Below are 23,729 nucleotides of genomic sequence, written 5' to 3'. Positions count from 1 at the left end.
GACTCCACAACAAAGACTTTAACTGAACAAACACACACATCCACACATGTGCAATAACACTAAGTGCAATAATCTTTTCTGGCATCGTTGTATTTTTACTCAGTTGTATATAGCATTCGTATTCTATTTTTATCTTATTGTATATTTTTATTCTATTTTATTCTACTGTATATAGTATATTATTTTATTCTATTCTGTACAGCTGTGTACTGTATTTATTCTTATTGTATTCTAATTTTTGCGTCATAACTTTTGCACTGTCCACTTCCTGCTGTGACAAAACAAATTTCCCACGTGTGGGACTAATAAAGGTTATCTTATCTTATCTTATACACAGGTCAGGCTGAGTATTCAACAAAAACCCAAAGATCAGATGTTAAAGGGCCTGTATATGTATAGCGCTTTACTCAGTCCCAAAGGACCCCAAAGTGCTTTACACGTCCAGTCATCCACCCATTCACACACTGGTGATAGCAGCTACATTGTAGCCACAGCCACCCTGGGGCGCACTGACAGAGGCGAGGCTGCCGGACACTGGCGCCACCGGGCCCTCTGACCACCACCAGTAGGCAACAGGTGAAGTGTCTCGCCCAAGGACACAACGACCGAGACTGTCGGAGTCGGGCGAAGGCCAAGGCGAACTCCCAACTCTTGAGCCACGATCGCCCCGAAATAATCTGATTTTTTTGCTCTCTCTCCTCCTAAACATGTTTTTAATGTTAGTTATGATTCAGAACTGGTGACTTAAACATTTATGACACATATGAACATTATGAAATAAAAACCTGATAAATATAACCTCAGTAAATGAAGTCAGTGTACTGCGGGGGTTATGGCAGCTGAGTACCGGGGCCTGCGCTTTGAGGCGAGCGGGTCTCTCGCACGCTTTGCCGTAAGACTGGGCTGGGCAGACATCTCCGAAATCATCAAAGCACTTTTGCAAAGAGGCTGTATCTTGACAAACCGACCAGACACATGAAGATTAAACCGCTACATTCTCAGCTAAAAAAATATTACAATGGTATTTGGTGACACACAAACTGGGTTTTTCAAAGTTCAGTTCTCTTAGTTTCCACATGCCGGTTGTTGATATCCAGTAACGCCTTCTAAAAACAACGGCCACCAGGCTAAAGCAATGGTTTTGACTTGATTAGCGTTAACCCCGCCCCCTGGGTTTGATGGGTGAGGTTGACAGATAAAATAAATTCATGGTAAGACATGAAGAGTCAAGTGTGCCAAAATGAATTAATTAAATACACTATTAAATAAGTATTGAAATGTCTCAATAATTAATTAAAATGTGAAATAAATAATTAAATGTGTCAAAAGTATTTGTTTAATTATTTACAATTTTCATTAATTATTGTCAGATTTTGAGTGAAAAACCTCCTTCCATCAGCAAGGATATTGATCATAAAAGGTGGCTGGGTTTTATAGCATGACAATGATCCCAAATTCACCACCCATTTTGATAAACATGTTATTGCAAACCATTGTACGTGATGGCTTAAGTTATTTAATTTCACTGAATATGTGACACAAGCTAAAGTAGCATTATATTTTTATGTTTAAGACACGATGATGTTTCTAAATGTAACGGCCTTCATTATAATTAGTTCTCATGATGTCGACGCTGAGCGATCCTGATGGTGAACTTGGAATCTGGTCTTAGAAGTCTGATGTCATTAGCCGTTTCCGGGTACAAACTCCACTTCAGGTCCCAAAGTCAAATGAACACTACAGCATCATTATTTATTTTCTTTTTCTTAATATATATAACTTGGCTTACCCTTTTTAGTTTTGTTAATATTGGCAATAGTGAGAAGTGTTATTGTTGGGCTTGTGAAAACAAAGTGTATATAACAAAGTATTGAGATTAACTTTTGTTATTGACCAAATGCTTATTTTCCATCATTATTATATGTTATCCAAAGCAGTTAGAATCACATTCAGTACATGTACACCAAGCTACTGTTTTTCTAACAATTACCAATGATTTGAATATCAGAGCAAGAAACTTGTGACAGACAAAATATGAAGCACATTTTAGTTGACTAATGGAAGTTTGTGGGTGCAAACAGAGGCAAAGAGAGGCTCAAAAATCTGGAGGACAGCCACAGCTAGAGTGAAAGAGAACCAACACTGACAAGCAACCATTCACCACACTTCTGCTCAAGCAGACATGGTACATATCAAATATTTAAAATATTCCCTCTCGCCCCTTGAATGTCCTGCGTAGTATCTTAGTTGTTCCTAGGACTGCACTCTACTAGACAAGGGTCTCTGATGGTCCCTAAATTGGGATACAGCCAGGGAGTTCATGCTCGGACACATACACGCCCACCACTCGCTTTTGCTCAATGAGGGACTGGAGCATGTAATACGTGCTGTTCCAGCGCGTGGGAACTCGGCACCTGTGATTAACCCCTTACCTGCCGCTCAAACATAGACATTTCTCAGACCGGTGTATCGGTCCCCGTTATCGGGGGACTTGTAACGAGTACTTTAGAAAATGTGGTGTTGAGGCCGATACCAGATACCAGTATTGGTGCATCCCTGCTTACCATAGTGATTATAGTCAGGTAAAAGGAGAGTCATTTTCATGACACTAAAAACTCTTAAGCTCAATTTACCCTTCTGTACATAATAATGTCCTTATGGATTATGAAAGTAGTCTGATTAATCTCACTTTGGTTGTTAGAAAGCACAGCTTGTTTGCAGTTTGGAAGGAAAACTCATCCGTTTAGCATCTTAAACACACCCTTTGCAAACTTCATACCTACAGCAAGGTTTTGAGATAAAATTTTATGACCTTATTTTCCTTGAAGAGAATTTCAGTTTATAATAAGCTGCAGGAACCCTGTTCAGTGTGATCGGAGAACAGCCAAGTCTCCTCTGATAAACCTCCACCTCTGCCACTGAAAACAGTTGATCTGAACCTGAAATCATGGCTCAAACTACACATTTTTCACATCAAACTGTTTAAGAAAACACTAGACAAAGCATTAGTTATATTTGATGAACTCTAAGTGTATCAGGATTTCATAACACAAACTTCAAATCAACAAGAAAACAGCTGCAGAACATGTGAATCAAAATACATTCAATAACATGTGGACTTCAAGGAGAGCGTAAAGACACTAAAGAGAAACTAGGCAACGACAGGTTTCAAAATCTTTAAAATGGTCATTATTCCCTCTATAAACAAGTACTTTTCAATAATCCAAATTGTAACTTTTGAACCACCAATTCTATATTTGGATATTTTTTAATATATTTGGTTTTCTGCAAACACTGTCCAATGGGTATATAGTACTGCAGCAACTGTAAGCCCCTGCTTACATGTTTGTACCGAGTAGGAGATGCTCTGTATGTTATTGTACATCTGTATAACAACAATAAAGGGATTCTATTCTATTCCAGCTTCCTGGATGAAACATTCAGGATTATATACACTGCAGGTCCAGAAATCAGAGCTACCGCATCAGATCCAAGTGTGACATCAGCTGCACTCTTTACAGGAGACTCCATCTGAACTCTGTGGAGCCTGATCTCAAGGTGTTTAAGTCTGACCCTGAAACCAGGAGACGATCTTTCTGTCTCTTCAGATTCATTGTGATCCAGTGATTTCAGTCCTGCATGATCACGCTGATGTTTGCACAGAGCAGATAATGAAGTGAATGTTTTTGCACATTGGTAACAGTGAAACAGTTTATTTACAGCGTGGGATCGTTTGTATTTGGAATTTGAACAGAGATTCTTGAAGCTCTTGTCATACTGGTCACAGCTGAAATTCTCTTCCAGTGTGTTTGTTCATGTTTGCTACGACCAGATGATTGCGAGAAGCTTCTGTCACAGTGTCTGCACTTGTATGGTTTCTCTCCGGTGTGGACTCGTTTATGCACTTTAAGGTCACCTGGAGTGGTGAAGGATGACCCGCACTGGTCACAGACGTGCTTTCTGACCCCACTGTGAATGACTTCATGGTTTTTTAATTGACTCGGTGTGGGGAAGCCTCTCCCACATTCTTTGCAGTAGTTCATTTTGTCTCCAGTGTGTCTACGTTGATGTATTGTTAGGCTCCATTGATTACTGAACATTTTTCCACAAAGGTCACAGTGAAAGTTTTTCCCACCACCACAGTGATGACAGGGTCGAGAACTGGATCCATCTGTGTCGCTCTGTTTCTAAACAAAGACACAGAGACGGTGTAAGTCAGCGAATTCCTTCAACATTTTTATCCTGAACATCACCTGAAATAAAGAGCATCTCTGCCCACATCCAATACATTTTACTGTTTACATTATAACGCTCAGCTTACTGGACAAAATAGACTCTTCATTTGTAAGTAATCTACCTAATGGGAATGGTTAAACACCTAGATGCTCTACTCTGGATGCTGCAAGATACTAACCCCAAGCTGCTCTCCGATTTATCCATTGGAGTGTGAATGTTAGATAGAAAGGGGAGGAGCTTTTAAAACGTTACTTTTTCCATCATCAGGAGTTTCAATAGATTTGTGTCAGATTTGACTGAATATTCTGTACATGAAGTTTTCATGTCTTATTTAGCTTTGAACCATTGTATACTTCCCTTTGTTTGCCTTATATGACCTATTGTGCAGAAATTTGGACACACACACACGCACGCGCACACACACACACACACACACACACACACACACTTTTTAAATTGCAAAAACGAGCTATTGGAATAATAAATAAAGTTGGATTTAAGGAGTCCACCAACCAGTTTTTGTAGGATCATCTATGTTAAAATTCATGGACATTATACATTCTAAAACTTTAGAAATAATGTATCTAGTGATGAAAAAGAATGTTCCAATTTGTATTTTAAGTATGTTTAAACTAAGAGATGGAAAATATGATTTGAGGGGGTCTTATAAGTTTGAAATACCTAAAGTGAGAACCAATGTTACGTATAGATGTGTGTCAGTTTTGGGAGTGAAATTGAATACTTGAATGGACATTTCAGTTACTGTATGATTGACTACTTTTATGTAAAACGATAATCTGTGTTCTCCAATAGTTGATTCTGTTCATCTGGACATAATGTTTCTCCCAAGAAACGTTTCATCACTCATCCAAATGACTTCTTCAGTCTCAGCTGACTGCAGGTTTCCCCAATCTTATAAACATACATTTGCATAATGACTGAAAACAGCCCACTGAGGAACAAATGGGCTGGGAGGTCAGTTCCTTAATCTTAATTATGCAAAGTCTCATGACCATTGATCAACAACCACTGATCAAAGACCACTGATCAATGGCCATGAGTACCATTCACAGAGAGTTGGGGAATGGCTGCAATCACAGCATTGTAAGATGGTGACAGATGTACCCTTAGGCCCCCTCTTTGATTCAGAAATGATCTTTCCCTTTTCACGTAAATGGCCTCCTTGACTCCACCCTCAAACCAGCGTTCCTCCCTGTCCAAGATGTGTACATCCTCATCCTTGAAAGAGTGTCCACTGGCCTGTAGGTGTAAATAGACCAGAGGTTGTTTGGTTTCCCCGATATATAAATCCTGGCAGTCCTCCTGGCACTTAACAGCGTACACTATGTTACTCTGTTTGTGTCGGGGGACCCGATCCTTGGAGCGGACCAATTTTTTGTGCAGCGTGTTTTGGGGTTTAAAAGCCACAGAGACCCGGTGTTTAGAAAAAAATGTGTCTCAACTGCTCCGATACTCCTGACACATATGGGATCACTACAGGTTTTCGCTTAGGCAGGCGGTTGTCCTTCTCTCCTGGATCAGCTGGAGCTTTCTTTAGGTGCTTTTCCAGCTTTGACAGAAGTCCAGCTGGGATAACCACATTTACTCAATGCATTCTTTGGTACATCTTTCGCCATCTTGCAATGCTGTGATTGCAGCCATTCCCCAACTCTCTGTGAATGGTACTCATGGCCATTGATCAGTGGTCTTTGATCAGCGGGTTTTGGTCAGTGGTTGTTGATCAATGGTGATGAGAATTTGCATAATTAAGATTAAGGAACTGACCTCCCAGCCCATTGTTCCTTCAGTGGGCTGGTTTCAGTCATTATGCAAATGTGCTGTTTATAAGATTGGGGAAACCTGCAGTCAGCTGAGACTGAAGACGTCACTCGGAAGAGTGACGAAACGTTTGTCCCACAAAACGCTACGTCCAGATGGACAGAATCAACTTTTTGGAGATTTACCTTCCTGGATGATTGAGAATGCATCAAGACAATAACCTGTGTTGTTGTTGACCAAAATAAATTTCACTTCACTTTTGAAAATTAAACTACATTCATTTAATACTTCAAAATAACTGCAACTGTAAAAATATAAATACATACCTCACAGTAACTGCACTTGTAGAGTCTCTTTCTGGTGTGAATTTTTTGGTGTTTTTTCAGCGAACGTGGCTCTTTAAAAGCCTTCTCACACAGGTCACATTTGTAAGGTCTCTCCTCAGTGTGGGTAAACATGTGGCTCTCTAAATCTTTTGAGTTCACAAAGACTTTTCCACACTGATCACAGCAGTAAACATCATTTTTGGTGTGAATGCGCCGGTGAACATTTCGGTGCCCTGACTGGGTGAAGGTTTTTCCACAAATGTCACAACCGTATGGCTTGATTCCAGAGTGAACAACTTGATGAATTCGTAAGTACCTACTGTGAGCAAAGGCTTTACCACAGTGATCACAGCTGTATGCTTTAACTCCACTGTGGATGACTTGGTGTGATTTTAAGCTTCCATCCTGGGTAAAAGACTTTCCACACAATTCACAGCTGTAAGGTTTAACTCCACTGTGGATGACTTGGTGTGTTTTTAGGCGTTCAGCCCGGGTAAAAGATTTTCCACACAACTCACAGTTGTGTTTTTTCTCTCTCTTTCTTCTGTGAGGTTTGTCGGCCTCCTGAGAGCGCTGACTTCTCGCTCCATGTTGGTCCTGCAGTGACAGAGATACAAACAGAAGCAGTGTGTGAAATACAGTCGTGGAACAAACTGAAACTCCATTCAGGGTTTATATGCCGTTTTCAGTGTCAAATTCAAGCACTTTAAGCACTTTCAAGGTCCCTTTTCAAGCTTTTCCAGCACCCCCTACCCCCCCCCCCCCCCAAAAAAAAAAGAATGCGAATTTTAATTCTCATCACCTCAGTAAGACCATGTGGGAATATAAAAAAAAAAATCATCCTAGGTGAACTTAAACACCTTTGTAACCCCTTTGTTAAGACATAGAAAAACGCACCACACAAAAATACTGCAAAAGGAACGGTCGCCTTATATACATAGTGTATAAACTCAAAATGCACATTTCACTTACAACTAAAGATGTGAAAATGTGAATAAACCAACTTGTTAGAGATATTCTTCTGTTGAAAAAACAGAAAAAATAAAAGAAAGAAATAAGTCTTATCAGTGGATAATGATGCTTCTTTCCTGTGTGACAAAAAAAAAAAAAAAAAAAAAAAAAATAGGAGACAGATGTTTGTTTCTCGCCCTATGACAGCTGGGATAGGCTCCAGCGCCCCCCGCGACCCTGAAAAAGTATAAGCGGAAGCGAATGGATGGATGGATGTTTTTTTTTAAGTTCATTTCCAATAAAACAGTTTTATTGCTAGCTACATTGCTGTCTGTATTATTGCTAAAGTCCTAAATGATCACCTTTAAAGCGTTTGTGCTAATAACATCATGTACAGTCACACAGGCATGGAGAACAGCACTGACTGGGAGAGGCGTTAAATAGATCACATAGTTCAATTCAACATATTCAACAAGACTTGAAGAATGCACAAGCATTTACTTAAAATCTTTTTAATTTATCATCTGTGATGTTATTATGTACAAGTCCAATGTATTTTGTTCATGTCCCCAAATAAACAGGCAGCCTTAAAGTATGAAATATTCATATACAAGTTACTTTTAAAAAAGTCATTAATTACTAATTACTTAGTCAATATTGTATTTAAAATACTTATCTAATTACTGTGTCAGAAAAGTAACTTAATTGCTAAATAAATAATTTAACTAAATACTTCTTAAAATCCCTATAAACCTTGAGTGGGCAAACAATAGAAATTAAACTCTTTAAACAATAAATAAAGTTTTTTAAAGACGGAGACTGTACAGTACGCAGAGGTAGCATCTCTTCCACAATGTAGCCTGCAATCATCTTTTTAAGCTCACCTTCAGACGCTTTCTGTGCTGCTGAAGTAAAATCAGGTTTTGCCTGCTTAGCAGGAATTGCCGCGGTGTTATCCGTGGATGATGAACAAGAATCACCCAGAAGTGTTCGTCTATGCTCTCGTGTCAGGCGCTTCAGTAGATTACTCGTGCTATTAACAGCAGCCGATAGTTTTTTCTCCCCAGGACATAGCTTACATTTCACTGTAATGTTCTGGTCTGCTTGTTTCAGAAAAGTGAAGAGACGGGAATATGTCCATTTCATAAAACAGCCACTCGCTTCAGCCGAGTCCGACATCTTCCGCTTTAGAATACGACTGTGCAGCAAACTGGCGCGAAATGACGCGCAGCTACACTACAGCGATTGAGTTTACTTCTACGTTTAGAAAACAAATTACTGAAATTAAATAATGATATTCAGCAAGTTTAATTATTTTACAATGTAACGAAAGTACATTTAACAGTAATTAGTTACTCTACTTTTTCAGTGGAAAAGTAATTTAATTACAGTAACGCATTACTTAGTAACGCATTACACCCAACACTGATAATTGACACACAAAAGAAAACAACGACTACACTACACACTAACTACACAAGATGACACACTAACTTGAGACTCCAAATACGGTAAAACGTCACAAATCTCTCACGTATCAAAACTCTCTCTCTCATTCACTGGTCATTCCTAAAACTTCCCCCTCTTCCCAAACAACCAGATGCCACATGTTGCCATATAATTTTTTGATTGGTTGAAATGGTATATTTTCCCACCAATAGGGAAGGAGTGCTTTTCCTTTTTTCAATCACAAGCAAAGCGTGTTTGCTAGTAGTGATGGGATTTCCGGCTCGGCTCACTAAAAAGAGACGGCTCTTTCGGCTCCCAACCTGCTCTTCAGGTTGTTTGATGGTTTAATTAATTTATTATTAACAAAAATATAAAATTGTGCAAAAAAAGAAAAAAAAAGAAAAAAGAATTACTACAGTGGTTTTATTTATATATGTGGTGGCCCCTAGAGACAAGGCACGTACAAACTCCAAAACACATATCTAGCGTTAACTGACCTTCCAAAACAGAGCTACCTAGATCACTTAAATTACACAATTGAAAGCATATGTGTATCGTGTGTGTATTTATACACAAACGCTCATATATATTCAAATAATTAAAAAAAAAAAAAAAGTTCATTTACCTGTTTACCACACACCAAATCCCTTCCCTATGAATTCAAACAAGGATGGAAAAGATAAAGCTGCTGTTAACATCCAGCTGTGCACACAGTTTCAATAACAGTGTAACTGAGATATTTTTCCTCACCTTTTGAGTTGAAGTCATTGTTTCCTCTGAAGTGGCTGAGCTGAGTCCAAATGGCTGAAACACACAAAACGACGTATATATTTTTTTATTTATATATATATTTTTGTCAGGGATAAAATACATGTATATTCTTTCTATACATCTCTCACGCACACATACAGTTTGTAAAATCCTTGTCTGGATTCTAAAAATAACGTCTCTGTTAGGTTTTGTATTGTTAATTGTCATTTATGCTTAGAAACATCTACTTATATATGCTTAGAGTTTTATAATTAGTTGTAGATTGGTAGAGGCTTGATCCTTGATAGTCTGCAAACTTTGTGTGCATTAGAGAGCACGAGAGAGGTCGTACCTTGTCTTATGGTAGGATTAACGTAGCTACGTCTGTTCTAGTCTAAGCTTTTTGTTTAGATGAACTGCTGGACTTCCTCACCGTGTTATCTAGGGTGAACCATCTAGGGTGAAGGGGAGACTACCCTCTTCCTGACACACACACACACACACACACACACACACACACACACACACACACACACACACACACACACACACACACACACACACACACACACACACACACACACACACACACACACACACACACACACACACACACACACACACCTTTGTATGTAGACGTCATATGTTAATGAGGTCTCCCTTATGCATGAGTAACAAGAAGAACTTTGCCTATTTGTGTCTTGCTTGCTGTGTAATTATATTGCCTTCAACGTTCCAGCGAATAGGTTCAAGCTACAAACCTATCAGTCTCTGTGAAGGTTCTCAGGCATCCAGATTGTGGTAATTTAAGGAGCTTACACTATGCCAGCCAAAAGACTCGATTTTGCCACATTTCCACAACTGCTGCCCATAGTGGAGCTCATCACAGCCAGGGAAACCACCATAAAGATTAATAAATTACCACAACCTAAATCAGAACAAATCAGGACCAAAGTCTCAGCCACTGTCTCCAGTGCAAAAGTTCCTACATCAAACCTTATCATACAAGAAGAGAAAGCAGTCACATCCCTGAGAAAAAGACAACTGTTGTTCGTAACACATTGGATTATCAAACAAAAATTACTACTCTCCTCAGTGGCAACAACAACAAAAAAGTTTAGTTCCCTATGAATTCAAACATGGTGATAGAGATGGTTCTCACAAGCTAATCTGACTGTATAATGAACAGACAAAAAATGATCCCTGTTGTCTTTCACCCTCTACGCTGCAGACCTCTCCATCAACTCCCCATGCTGCCACCTACAGGTGAGGACTGTGATGAGCCCTCACCTGTATAGGTACCTGGGTGTTCACTTGAATAAACTTGACTGGAGCCACAACACTGCGGCTGAGGTCATTTGGAGTCCAGGGAGCGCTTCTAAAGACCTTCTATGACTCTGTGGTGGCATCTGTCATTTTTACAGTGAGGTGTGTTGGAGCAGCAGTTTATCGACAGATGAGAGGAAGAGGTTGGATAAACTCATCAGGAAGGCCAGCTCTGTTCTGGGATGCACTCTGGACCCAGTGCAGGTGGTGGGAGACAGAAGGACTCTGGCCAAAATAACATCTCTGATGGACAGAGTCTCCCAGCCCATGCATGTAGATGTTGCTGCAGAGCTGCTTCAGTGCCAGACTGCTGCATCCTCGATGCATGAAGGAGCGTTTCTGCAGGTCCTTCCTCCCTGCAGTGTCAGACTGTACAATCAACACTGCTCCCAACAAACATAGATGTTTACATCAGCGCTGTAACTGCACTATTTTATCAATCGATTCAAACTACAACCTGGGTTTGCCTCTTATCTGTATTTAATTTTAGTAACTGTACAGTACTCTGTTTTTGGTAACTATTGTCCTTGAAGTAAATTTGTTAAAAAATTGTGTATGTTTCTGTTCTGTGTCCTGTTTGTTTGTATATGCGTTTTTCTTCCTACTGTTACAACCAAATTTCCCCTTGTAGGACAATTAAAGGATTATTCCATTCTATTCTAACAATGACTGGTTTTGGTCTTTACATTCCACATCGCTGGCATTGCATCTTTCAACATGTTTCCGGGTGGCAGTAATGAACTGAACAACATTTGAATCTGCTCCAGTTGCTATATGATAGTCAGTAGATCTGCTACAAACTGGAGATCATATGCAAGTTTTGCAAATTAAATCATGAATATTCCTAACTTAGCATTAAAAAGAAAGTTTTCTAACTCTCCTCCACACTCAAAAACAGATGACAAACCAACTGACACACCTGTGTCACTCACTTTCTTAAATCCACCCACTCTCACAGGGTCGACTCAATCACACTGGGTCTATTTATTACTAATCACAGTGTAACTAATCACTGTAAATTCACAGTAAATGCCATCTCCTTACAAATATTTATTAAACTGTATATAACTACCAACTCTCTTTGTGAATATAATTTGGCATTTCTTACTGATGTAAATAAATACATAATGATTTCATTCAGTTTAAAGGTTTATTTGCAAGACGCAAAAAGAGAAAAAATTGAAAGTTACAAATGTATTGTGTATGAAACAAATTCAAACGTCGGGGAAGATGTGTGTAACAGGTTACTCTGGCTGTAGACTATGGCACTTGGCCACAGGTGGCGCTAGTTGACTCGACACCATTTGAGTGCACTAGTGATGGGAATTCCGACTCTTTTTAGAGAACCGGGTCTTTCAGCTCGACTCACTACAAAGATCCAGCTCTTTTGGCTCCCAACCAGCTCTTCATGTTGTTTTGTTGCTTTAATTAAATTATTATTAACAACAATATAAAATAATGCACAAAATGAATTACTAATTTAAAAAAAAAAAAAAAGTAGTTTTACATATATGTTTATTAGGGCTGCCACAAACGATTATTCTGATAGTCGACTAGTCACCGATTATTTTTGCGATTAGTTGACTAATCAGATCATCATCCATTGGACGTAAAACGTACAGCTTATTGCACCAGCAGCATCTGCTCTTATATAACTATCATTAGCTTACAGCTTTAAGTGTTTCAGGTCTGTGCTAACTAAAAATAAAGACAAGATGATAGTTTAATGAATTTAAATGAAATTTCCAGATTGTTTCAGTGGAGTTTAATAAACTCGGCTGTCTGGTCCTTGCCATCTAAAATATAATAGGACACTGGAGTATATTGAGTTGTCTGGTTGATGTTTATTCAGCTGTGTAAAAACTATAACTTTAATCTCAGCCAAACCGATTTACTCAGGAACAAATAAAATACTGAAAAAAGCCAAACAATAACATGTTTAAGTTATCTAAGTGACTCATATATCATGCTTAACCTGAGTAACGAAAGACGGCGGTGGGTTTGAAAACGATTTGCCGGGAGTCCGGTGTTCTCACGGCTCTAGTGAGCCTTGAACCCGGGCTAGGTATTGACCTGTTGTGTAACAGACGTCTCCAAAAACGTCGGAGCGCTTTTGAAAATATGTGGTGTCTTGATAAACTGAGCAGATATTTGAGGTTTACACAGCTACATTCTCGCCTGAAAATATGTTAAACGTTTATTTTGTGACCCAGAAAGTATAATAAGAGTAATATTAAAACTAAGTAGTTGCCGCTATTGTGGGAAACTGAGCAAGGCCATGCTATGAATTCTGCGACACAGCTTCTTCTTCTTCGGGGTTTAACGACAGCTGGCATCCTTATACATGCAGTGCTGCCATCTTCTGTTTCAGTCCGTTATTACACTTAAATCCTACTACTTATTCCTGCGTCTTTTGGGCTCTTACAAAGTTTCAAACGTCACGTCGACTATTAAGTCAGTCGTCAACGATTTTGATAGTCGACGTAATCGTGACTAGTCGACTAATCATGGCAGCCCTACTGAGATTGAATATATATATATATATATATATATATATATATATATATATATATATATATATATATATATGTGTGTGTGTGTGTGTGTGTGTGTGTGTGTGTGTGTGTGTGTGTGTGTGTGTTAGAGACAACGCATGTACAAACTCCAAAACACATTTGCAGCGTTAAATGAAATTCCAAAACAGAGCTACCTAGATCACTTTACACAATTGAAAGCATATGTGTATTATTTGTGTATTTATACACAAGCACTCACATATATTCAAATAATTAAAAATAAAATGTTCATTTGTGGGTTTTGATAATCGATTAAAATCGATTCTAGCTTGGATAACGTGATATCGATTCATTAAAATCCTGAATCGATTTTTTAATATAAATTTATTTTGCCCTCAGGTGAAACCTCACAAAATTTCAACAACCACCAAACAGCTAAAACAGGAAATGACAGCAGGTACACGGATTCTGCACAAAGACGTAAACACAAAGCGCAGACCGGTGGATCAGAATCAGTGAGATGTCGCCTTTCTCACCTGACGGCACGGACACGGTCGGGGCTGAAAGCCGACAGCTCGCTGATTCTAATGTTTCGGCGGGTCCGCGCTTTGTGTTCACGCCCTTTTTGCGCTGATTCTAAAGCTGCAGGTTTTATCTCTCACCAAACAATACTGACCGAACCAGCAGCAAAGGAGGTCCAAACTACGCTTCCCATAAACTTCGCCATGGATTCCCTCTTAGTTTTGCCGTTTTGCTTCCACCATGATAAAAATCACACTTCATGCACAGCTCTCTCTCTCTCTCTGTACTTCATTCCTTTCTAAAAATCTGTTTTCTGCATTATTGGCTTGCTTGTTACGCACAAGTCTACCGTTGTTTACAGCGCTGTCGGCCGCTGTTTTTTTTTTTCCTTTTACTTACTTTCGAGCTTAGCGGTGTCTCTAATAAAACCGCTGTAAGGTCAGAGGTAATGTTCATGTGTTGATTAATGGTTTTCTTTTGTTTTTGACGTACTGCAGAATATTTTTATAAAATCCCAGGCCAGGAAAATCACCTTCATGTTTTTCTGTGTTTTATCTTCAGCTACTTTGACATAAAGGCCTCTGTTGTGACGCTCACACCTTTGATAAAGTTTTGCGAGTGTCAGCTTCCTTTTTATAGATACAAAAATATGTAAATGTACTGATCTGAATTAGAATATTTCTGACTGAAGCAAAATTTCCCAGATTCAAATAGAATTGAATCGTGGATCAAATCGATTCGGGACCTTGTGAATCGGAATCGAATCTAGAAATCAGTGATGATACCCAGCCCTAATTAAACCTAATTTAAAATATGAAAACAAAAAGAAGATGCACATTCTCTGTCATATGGACCTGCATGAATAAACTTTCTGAATCCTTTATCATCCGCAACTGAAAATAGTTGTGTATGATTACTATACCTTTCTAATGTGACGTTGTTGTCCCTGGCTCTCTTTCTCTCTTTCCCTCCAGCTCTGTTCCTGTGCTACTGCCTAACTACCGCCCTCCCCCCAGTGCAAAGCACAGGCTCGTGTGCAGAGTGAAGCGGAAAAAAAGTGTGAGAGAGGGTGAGAGAAAAAAAAAGAAGAAAAAAATCAACAACAACAACACGGCTCCCAATAAGGAGTCGGCTCGCATCGTTCACTTTAAAGGTCCGACTCTAAGAGCCGTTTCGTTCGCGACCGACACATCACTAGAGTGCACATATAGTAAACTGCACGCTTTAGTTGTGAAGCGAAAACACTGAAATCTGAGTAATAAATGGTACAAGAGTAGCGATAACGAAGACAAGATTCTCCATATCGTTTACTGTTGGTGTACCGTGAAGAGCATCATTGTGGTGACGTTTATTGTTTGCCGTTTTCGCGATCGCCTCGTGAGAATATCACAAGGTAAACGCGACATTTTAAAACACTTTGTGGTTCAACAGCAAGTAGACTAACGGATTGTGTTTGAGAGAACCTCAAAAATGTCACAGATAAAATATTTGGTGTTTTTGCTGGTTTTTCATCAGCGGCTCCTCAAAAGCATTTTTACCATACAGCTGTTCGACTTACGCCAGTTAATCTGGAACACCGGTTAGCTACGGTTAGCTTTTAGCCCAACATCGATCTCGGCTCGCTTGTCGCGCATCCACCTCGCGCACACAGTTTTCGACGGGCCGACGCTGAGACGCGGCGTCCTATCCCGTCTATTTGGAGCTCACAAAATGCCGCAGCAGCGCAGCATGTCTCCATCTAGCTGCGCTTGCTGGCGTTTTACTAAATCCAAACGTTTTGGTCGGCTATAGACGGTTTTTCTGTAGTTTCGACGGACTTTACAATTTTACATTAAACCAGAACTTAAATAGAAAAAGACGAAATAGCACCATGGTTTGGACCCTGCGACCCACCGCGCCGCTATCCAAAAAAACCAAAAAACACTGCAATACACTCTCTCACTCTCAACGTGTTCACAGACACCGAGGAGAGCAGCAGAAGACCTCATTCAGGAGCTAAACTCAACATGAACTGAACTCACAGTAAAGTTAGCTCGGTGCTTACCTTTAGATGAGCCCACAAACCGAGAGAAACTCCGCGATGAAGCTGCAACTCTTTCCAAACACAGGAAACAGATCAGGGAGCAGAGACCCACGTGGTTCACGCTGATCTCAGCTACGATCCAGGAGACAAGGGTGGGCAGATCGATGCAGTTATCGATCAGGACGTTGGTAGTGGTTTATGATCGATACTTTAGTTTTTTTCTTTCCTCTAAGGTCACCGCTTCATGAAAAAGCAGCTCTCTCTGCTCGACTACTCTGCTACTTTGCTCCGCCCCCTTCTTCCTGCTCTGCTTTAAATCGTTGCTGTGCGGTAACGTGACTTGGAAACTACATTTGGGCTACAGAGATGGAGGAGAATCGTGTGGAGATACTTTACTGCTGTAAATGCAAACGACAATCCAGTCAGAGGTCACTGACACTGACAGAGTCCTCTCAGAGAGTGAAAGAATATTCAGGTCGCTCATTTAGTGCTAAAAGTAAAGTTTCAGTTATGTCTCATGTTGGACCTTCATGGGCTGATTACCTATAAACTAAAAGCTAACATTAAAAGTAATGTCAGCTTTCGTGTCAATGTATAATTATTGTATTGGAATTTAATTAAAAATTTTCGGAATTCAAACTTTAATTGTTTTTATGTCCAAATAATGTAGACACTTTTTGTGTTTCTTGTAAAAATCATTCTTATTGATGTAGCACATTTAAAACAACAGAAGTTGATCCAAAGTGTTTTTCAGACAAACACATTTACATTCCACATCTCCAAAGATCACAGTTTCAAAATGTGAAAAACTGTGAAAGCTGCATTGGTTGTTTTAATCAACACAACTGTACAAAAGGCCCCATAGTTATGGTTTTATTCTGTTCAGTTGTTAGTTCACCTGTAGTTTTTAGAGTGGCCAGTAGAGGTCACCCCACCGCTTTGTATGAGAGACTATGTCCAGGGAGAAACGTGGGCAAAGCACCTGAGCTTTTCTACTCCAGATTACCAGCAGAGAATTGGTTATTCCGTGAGAAGTGTGCGTTAATGAGCAACGTAAGTTGGTGATGTGTGAGGATGTGATAATAAGATGTGTTTGGGACTGTAACCAAGGTTAGGGGGGAAATGACTATGTTTCTGTCTATGCCGCTAGCGGGTGCTAAGCTAAGCTAACTTTCCTGCCGTGTGGTTGGGTATAGCTGTGTACCTGGTTAGCTCTCTCAGGGGGTCTATGTGTGAGTCGTGGGTAATATATGGCCTATGGTATTAAAGGGGATGTTAGTTTATTTCCCGCCTGTGTTTATGTTGATGTACTCTGGAGATATTGTTGTGAACACTTTAGTAATGTAGTATTTTCTTTCTGTTCCGTTCAGAGACCACACACACCCATGCCCACGCACCTAAACCTGTATGCAATACCTGCTCCTCTGACAATCCCTGTTACCTTCAACTGTGTGAAGTCAATACAAGTCTGCACTATCCTCGGTGTCTTCATTGTCTCCCTTCTGAACATTCATCCGGGCCTTGAGCAGTGTTCTGGCCGACACTCCGGGGAGTGGTAGCTGCAAACCTGAACTAGCACCTTACAGTCCTTCCAGTACAAGCTATCTACCCAACAACAACAAAACACACAAACAGTGGAAAGCAAAATTCACACACATTTCATTTATTTATTTCACACTTGGTTCAACAGTTTCAACAGTTTTCTTTCAGACAAACAAACCATACTTTCTTTCGGTATAGCACTGCAACCATGCGTGGAGTGGGAGCAAGAAGAAGAAAATATTCTTATTAAACCCTGCCCCCTGTCTGTGATCCAACTTATATTACAAGTGGACACCAAAAACCGAGGAACAAACGAACATATATCTCTAGGTCCTAACGCAGACAAAACAAATTTACAATCAGCAATATACCACATCACATAATAACAAGGAGAAAAGATAAGTGAATAGAATAAAATGAGGCAAAAAATGTAAAAAAAGAAAAAGAAAAAAAAAGAAATCTTCAATTTTCAAATTTCAATCTTCAATTAACTCCAATTTCATTCATATTCTTCATATTGAATTATCATCTAACAATTTTTAAAACAATGTAAATTTGTACAATTCTTTAGATTATAAAGAAGAGAGTTCCACAGTCATATACCCCTAACCGTTGGACTCATTAATCTTTGTGTAGTCCTAGCTAGCTGATGCTTAAAATGAAATTTCCTTCTGTCTTCTCCCTCCAAACACATTGAAAATAAACTTTGTAACTTGAAAGGCAAAATATTATTTTTAGTGTTGTCTGTAGTTTCAGTAAATATCCTAATTTTAATAGTTTTTTTCTATAAATAATTTATTTGGATGTTCTCTATATTTAACGTTATGAATCATTCGTATCATTTTCTTCTGTATTAATTTTAGAGGGTTTTTAGTATTCACCAATGTATTTCCCCAGACTTCCACACAATAACTAAAGTATGAGAAAACCAACGAAAAACGTTGCTCATTGATTTGTAGTCTAATAAATCTTTTACATTTCTCAAAATATAAATGTTTTTGACCATTTTCTTTCTAATGTACTCAATTTGTGATTTCCACGTCAAATTTTCATCTACTATTACACCCAAAAAGCGAAACTCTTTCAATCAGTTCTCCATTAATGGGCATAATAACTTCTTCCTTTACACAATTGTCAAATATCATCAATTTCGTTTTTGTCAGATTCAAAGATAATTTATTTACATCAAACCATTTCTTAAAAATTTACATCTCAGAAACCATGATTTCATATCTTTCAAATTTTCTCCTGAGCAATTTGTGTCACCTGCAAATAAAATAAAATTTAACCTTTTTACCTTGAGGAACGCCCAATACAATCTTCAATCTTTCAGAGGTGTTCTCGAAACAATGTACATATTGCAGCCCATTTTCTAAATAACTCCTTAACCAATTCAATGCCACTCCTCTCACACCATAATTATACAATTTAGAAATCAAAATATAATGTTGTAACGTGTCAAAAGCTTTTTTGTTTAAATCAACAAATACCCCAACTGTTTATTTATTATTATGGGTTGCAGATTAAATATCTTCAATGAAAGTCAATAATGCCAATGCCGTTGATCTATTTTTACAAAATCCAAATTGATTTTCATTTATATGTTGTTTTTTCTTTTGTCAATAAAACTATCAGGTCTTTGCGCAAAGAGTTTCAAGCACTGTTACTACCTGGCTCAAAAGCCGCAACACAAAAAAGGAGATGAATACCAGAGTGTTAGTGAGAAGAGGTTTTAATCCTAAAATGCATAGCAGGTTGGCTAACATGGCTGCTACCACCCAGGCATGGCTAGTAAGGCTTCCTGAAAGCCTGCCTCAGATATGCTTTTACCAACACCTGCCTAGGTGGGGCCAATTAGCACCAGCTGAACATACTGAGGAGATTAGGGGATGCAGAGGGACGTAACACCTCCTCCCTCAAAAGGGTTCCTCTAGGACCCCTAATTTTTTTTGAAAAGCCCCTCTGGACCTTGATCCCTCCAAAATAAGCTTGAGCCAAAGCACAAACTTGAGTACTTTATTACCAGCTCTCCTAACACAACTAAATATTCATATGGTCTTAGTTGGCATTTTTAAACATGTCATCTTATCTGCACGATATGGCTTCTGTCAGTCTGCCCCAGGGCAGCTGTGGCTACAACTGTAGCTTCCCTCCATCATTGTGTGAATGTGAGAGTGAATGAATAGTGGAATTGTAAAGTGCTTTGGGTGCCTAGAAAAGCGCTATATAAATGCAATCCATTATTATTATTATTAACACTATCACTCACCCACTTAAAAGTAAAACAAACTGATAGTGATGGTCTGCTTGAAGCTGACGCTCCGGTGCGTGTGTCAAAAAAATCAATACACTGCTTCAGAAGCTCTGTGTCGAAGCTTGATTCGTTTGGCCAGAGTCACGTGATCAGTGACGTCCGAAGCTTCGTTTAGAACGTGACTGCTTCGGTGTCTCGTTCAATGGTTTATAAGGAAGTGAATCTTTCACAGGATTTGTGGAGTGTTTTGATGGTGACAGATAGCAAACCACTGATATTTCTACTGAGAGACATGGAGCCAGCGAGGAATAGAGGAGTTGCTATTGTGTGGGAGAATTTTGAGTTCATTTTGGTCAATCGGGTGGGTTTTCCAGCTTTGTGTTCTTGTTTTTGTATTTGCTTTGTGCGTTTTTATTTTATCTGAAAACGGGAAAAACTTAAGATGTCAACAAATCTGCTTTTCATAATATAAATATAATTAAATAACTTTAGAAAGACTTCTATTTGACTCGTTACATTTAATGTTATAGAAAGATATATTTAATTTATTAAATAATCTTAAACTGTTAGTCTGCAAAATGTGCAGCAATTTAATGTATTTAATCTCTTTAGCTGATAGTTTGTGGGGCCCAGGTAGACTGTATAACTGCATCTCTACCAGTTTCTCTGCACTCCAGCCTCCTCTGTTCCATGTGAAGGGATTTTCCTTAATGCAGGAGAAATTAGGAGCTGCTCTTTCTTTTTGGCTTACGTTTTACTTTATTGACCAACGCCTGAGTTTTGTTTGTTTTCTTAAATGGTCATAGTGGCTTGTCTGTCTCTTTTAGTTAGTATAAATTGAAACTTTAATAAAACTCTTTAATTTAACCCTTTTGCCTCTTTTTTCTGACCCGGTCACTTTTTGTTACTTCCCCCTCCCCGCCTAGACCCCTCAGGGGAACGTAACACAGCTTCACAAAAACAACCTTGAGAGCAAACTGCTGCTGAAGCGTAACCATCACCTCACTGAGTGAAGAAATGGCACATTTTTGTTAAATATGCAGAAATAGACACACACCCAAACAATTTATGGTAAACTGGGCTGCCTTGTATGTACATATGTTCAAGATGAATGGTTCTAATGTTTTCTGAGGCTGCTGTGCCATTTGGAGCAAAAATGAATATGAAGTTAACAGCATATCTTGTCACTGGAAATTGTTTGAACTGTTTATATATTTGTATTATTTACTGTCGGTATTAGTGAAAAAAAAAGCTTCATGTTGTGAAAAACTGAAATCTGGAAATTAGTGCCACGCGTTGCTTAAAGGATCCACTTGCAGGACTCCTGGGTAGCGTTCAAACAGAGATGTTTATTACAGATCTTCACCAAGTGAATGTACAGACAGTGCAAGGTTAGTGCTATATACAAGACGTGGGGGGCAGGGGTCCAGGGCTCCAGGGAAAACGGGGAAATCACACACGTGCTCAGAACAGCCTCTCTCCACTCCGCTAGCGACCTGTCACACCTTCCACACGGGGAAACACGGGGACGGGTCCGGGGAATCTAGGAACAAAGGAACACGTTAAGTCTGAGGCAGAGGCACGGCAAACTTGAGCTAGGTGTGTACTGACAAGAGCCTTCACAACAATCCAGCGTTGAACAGCTGATCTCCTTCTCATATACCGGCTGGTCTGATGAGGCCCAGGTGTGCACGATCCGGGAAGGCGTGGACCGAGGGCGTGAACCCGCCATGAGTTCTGCCCCGGCAAAACAGGGGAGAGGGAGAGGAAAAAGAGAAGAGAAGGGGGGCTAGGAGTGGAGAGATTCTGACCAGCGCCTTGCCGATCCCGCAGGTTGTGACAATAGTTTAAAAATAAATAAATAAATCTGACGTTTCAAACAGTTACTCGCTACTTGAGTAGTCTTTTTTTACTCTTGAGTAACTTTTTTGACAACTACTTTTCAGTTTTACTTGAGTAATAATATTTAAAAGTAATGCTACTCTTGAGTACAATTTCTGGATACTCGACCCACCTCTGGTGAATGCCTTGTAGTGGAATTTGCTGAAAACAGCAGAAGTAGTAAAACTGTGTGCTGAAGGGAGGGGGAAAGAAATCCACTGAAAACTGGTGTAGAAGCTGAAATTTGTATTGAAAACAGTTAAAAAGTTTAAATGTTAAACTGAAAAAATTGTTACCATAAGCGGGATTTGAACCCAGGCCTCCCGCTCTGAGAACAGCTGCTCATCTCACCAAGCTAAGAACACAGCTCAACCCCACAAACAAAATCAGTGACCACACTGATTATGTGGTCCATTTATTTCAATGGGACCGGGGAGAAAAAAAAAAAAAAAAAAAAAAAAAAAAAAAAAAAAGCACAAAAACGAATTATCTCGAAAAGTATAGAAGTTATGAGCACCAAAAGTCATAGTCGGCATTAACAGAAATAGCATAATAGTTTAAAATTTGAATGGTGAAAATCGCACAAAAACTGCGAAAGTAGTTCCATGGCAAAGAAGAAAGAAGCAACTAGAAAAGTTTGCATTTCCTGCGAAAATGCCTTGTAGTGGAATCGGAAAACAGCAGAAGGAGAACAATCTGCTGAAAAACTGATCTATCTAAAAAAAATATATATATAAATTAAAAAAAAAAAAAAAAAAGTATAACAGTTATGAGCACCAAAAGATATAGCAGGCTTCAACTGAAGGAGCTGAAAAATTAGCTGACAAAGTTGAACTTTCTGCAGAAATGAGGTGAATAAACTTAAATTTGTGCTTGAAACAGGTGAAGCAGAACTTTGTGCTGAAAAGTTAAGACACTTAACCTTCTCGGTCATACTATGATTAAGCAAAAATACTACCATTTGGCACCAATACTATGCTTTGGCAGAATTACTATGTTTGAGCACAAATACTATGATTTAGCAGAAATAATATAATTTGGCAGTTTCTAGATCAGTCAACTGTGTGTCTGCTAAGTCATAGTATTTGTGTGAAATCATAGTATTGCTGCTATTGACAGAAATACTATGTTTTAGCCTATATACACTATGACTTGGCTCAAATACTACAATTTAGCAGTAATACTATGATTTGGCTTAAATACGTTGATTGACCCAGCCCAATTTTTACTCTTTAAGAGTGTGTGTGTGTGTGTGTGTGTGTATTCACATCATTTATGTTAATGAGAGTGTGGGGAGTGAGTTGGAGGGTGGGGTGGGCTGCTTTTAACTATGTTAAGCACTTTGTGCTACATTTTTTGTATGAAAAGTGCTTTATAAATAAAGATTGAGCTAAAAAAATAAAAATAAAAATACTTTGCAGTGTCAAATACTATGAATTTGCAGAAATACAATGATTTAGCAGAAACACTGACTCTGTAAAAATACTATGATTTACATGAAATACTTTGTCTTAGCAGAAAAGCTATAATCTAATCAAGCAAGTTTTAGCAGAATTTATAAAGTTTCTCATTCATTTCAACTGGGACCCAAAAAAAAAAAAAAAAAAAAAAAAACCCCACACACAAAACAAAAAAAACACAACAATCTCCAATAATCGTCCATCTGTGTCAGGGGGAGAAAAATAAATAAAATAAATAAAAATTGGATTCAGACTGTTAAATGTTACCATTTGTCATGTCAGTCTTTACTCAGACGGTGGAAGTGAAATCATGGCTCAAATATTTGTTATGAAACCAATTATTTATTTTTACACCAAATTAGTGTTACCTTAGTCATATTTGATGAACATCCCCAGAACATTTAAAAAGAAAAAAAAAAGTCTTCAAATCTTAAATTGGCCTAGAAATGTTAATAAATAAATTACACCCAGCATCCTGGACAAGTCTCAATGGAAGCGTTTGTGAGAAGACAATCATGTAATGGCAAAGCTGCAAAAGTAACAGGCTAACAGTAAACCACTAACATTAAACATCTACAATACTACATAAATTTTGTGATGAAAAAACGCCAAATTTTTATTTTTTTCCCCCGTCAAAGAACTTGAGAACTCGCCACCCTTTCTAAATGTGTTTAAGTGTAATATGTCCCATTATTTGTAGTTTTCCCCTTCTGA

General features: G+C 38.8%; 1 protein-coding gene across 1 annotated transcript; it reads right to left on the bottom strand.

The window, feature by feature from the left end:
• Positions 1 to 1,806: 1,806 nt before the first annotated feature.
• On the bottom strand, positions 1,807 to 14,834 carry LOC309714966 (uncharacterized protein). The gene is made up of 5 exons (XM_082547738.1): positions 14,778 to 14,834; positions 9,492 to 9,545; positions 9,367 to 9,393; positions 6,342 to 6,938; positions 1,807 to 4,187 (listed from the first exon to the last, which is right to left on the bottom strand). The coding sequence occupies exons 2-5, from the start codon at positions 9,507 to 9,509 to the stop codon at positions 3,717 to 3,719; spliced, it is 1,113 nt and encodes a 370-aa protein (XP_082403864.1). The 5' UTR covers positions 9,510 to 9,545; positions 14,778 to 14,834; the 3' UTR covers positions 1,807 to 3,716.
• Between the last annotated feature and the right edge of the window lie 8,895 nt (positions 14,835 to 23,729).

This window comes from Aulonocara stuartgranti, assembly GCF_965226115.1.
Source record: "Aulonocara stuartgranti genome assembly, chromosome: 9".
NCBI classification, from domain to species: Eukaryota; Metazoa; Chordata; class Actinopteri; order Cichliformes; family Cichlidae; genus Aulonocara; species Aulonocara stuartgranti.
This window is presented reverse-complemented; position numbering and strand designations above follow the sequence as displayed.

Bases quoted from the DNA above. Each gene is read 5' to 3' on its own strand.
- LOC309714966 (XM_082547738.1), bottom strand. The intron at 6,939-9,366 runs GTAAATGAACTT...CTGTCACTGCAG, and splicing joins ATTTGGTGTGTGGTAAACAG to GACCAACATGGAGCGAGAAG. The intron at 4,188-6,341 runs GTATGTATTTAT...GTCTTTGTTTAG, and splicing joins ACAAGTGCAGTTACTGTGAG to AAACAGAGCGACACAGATGG.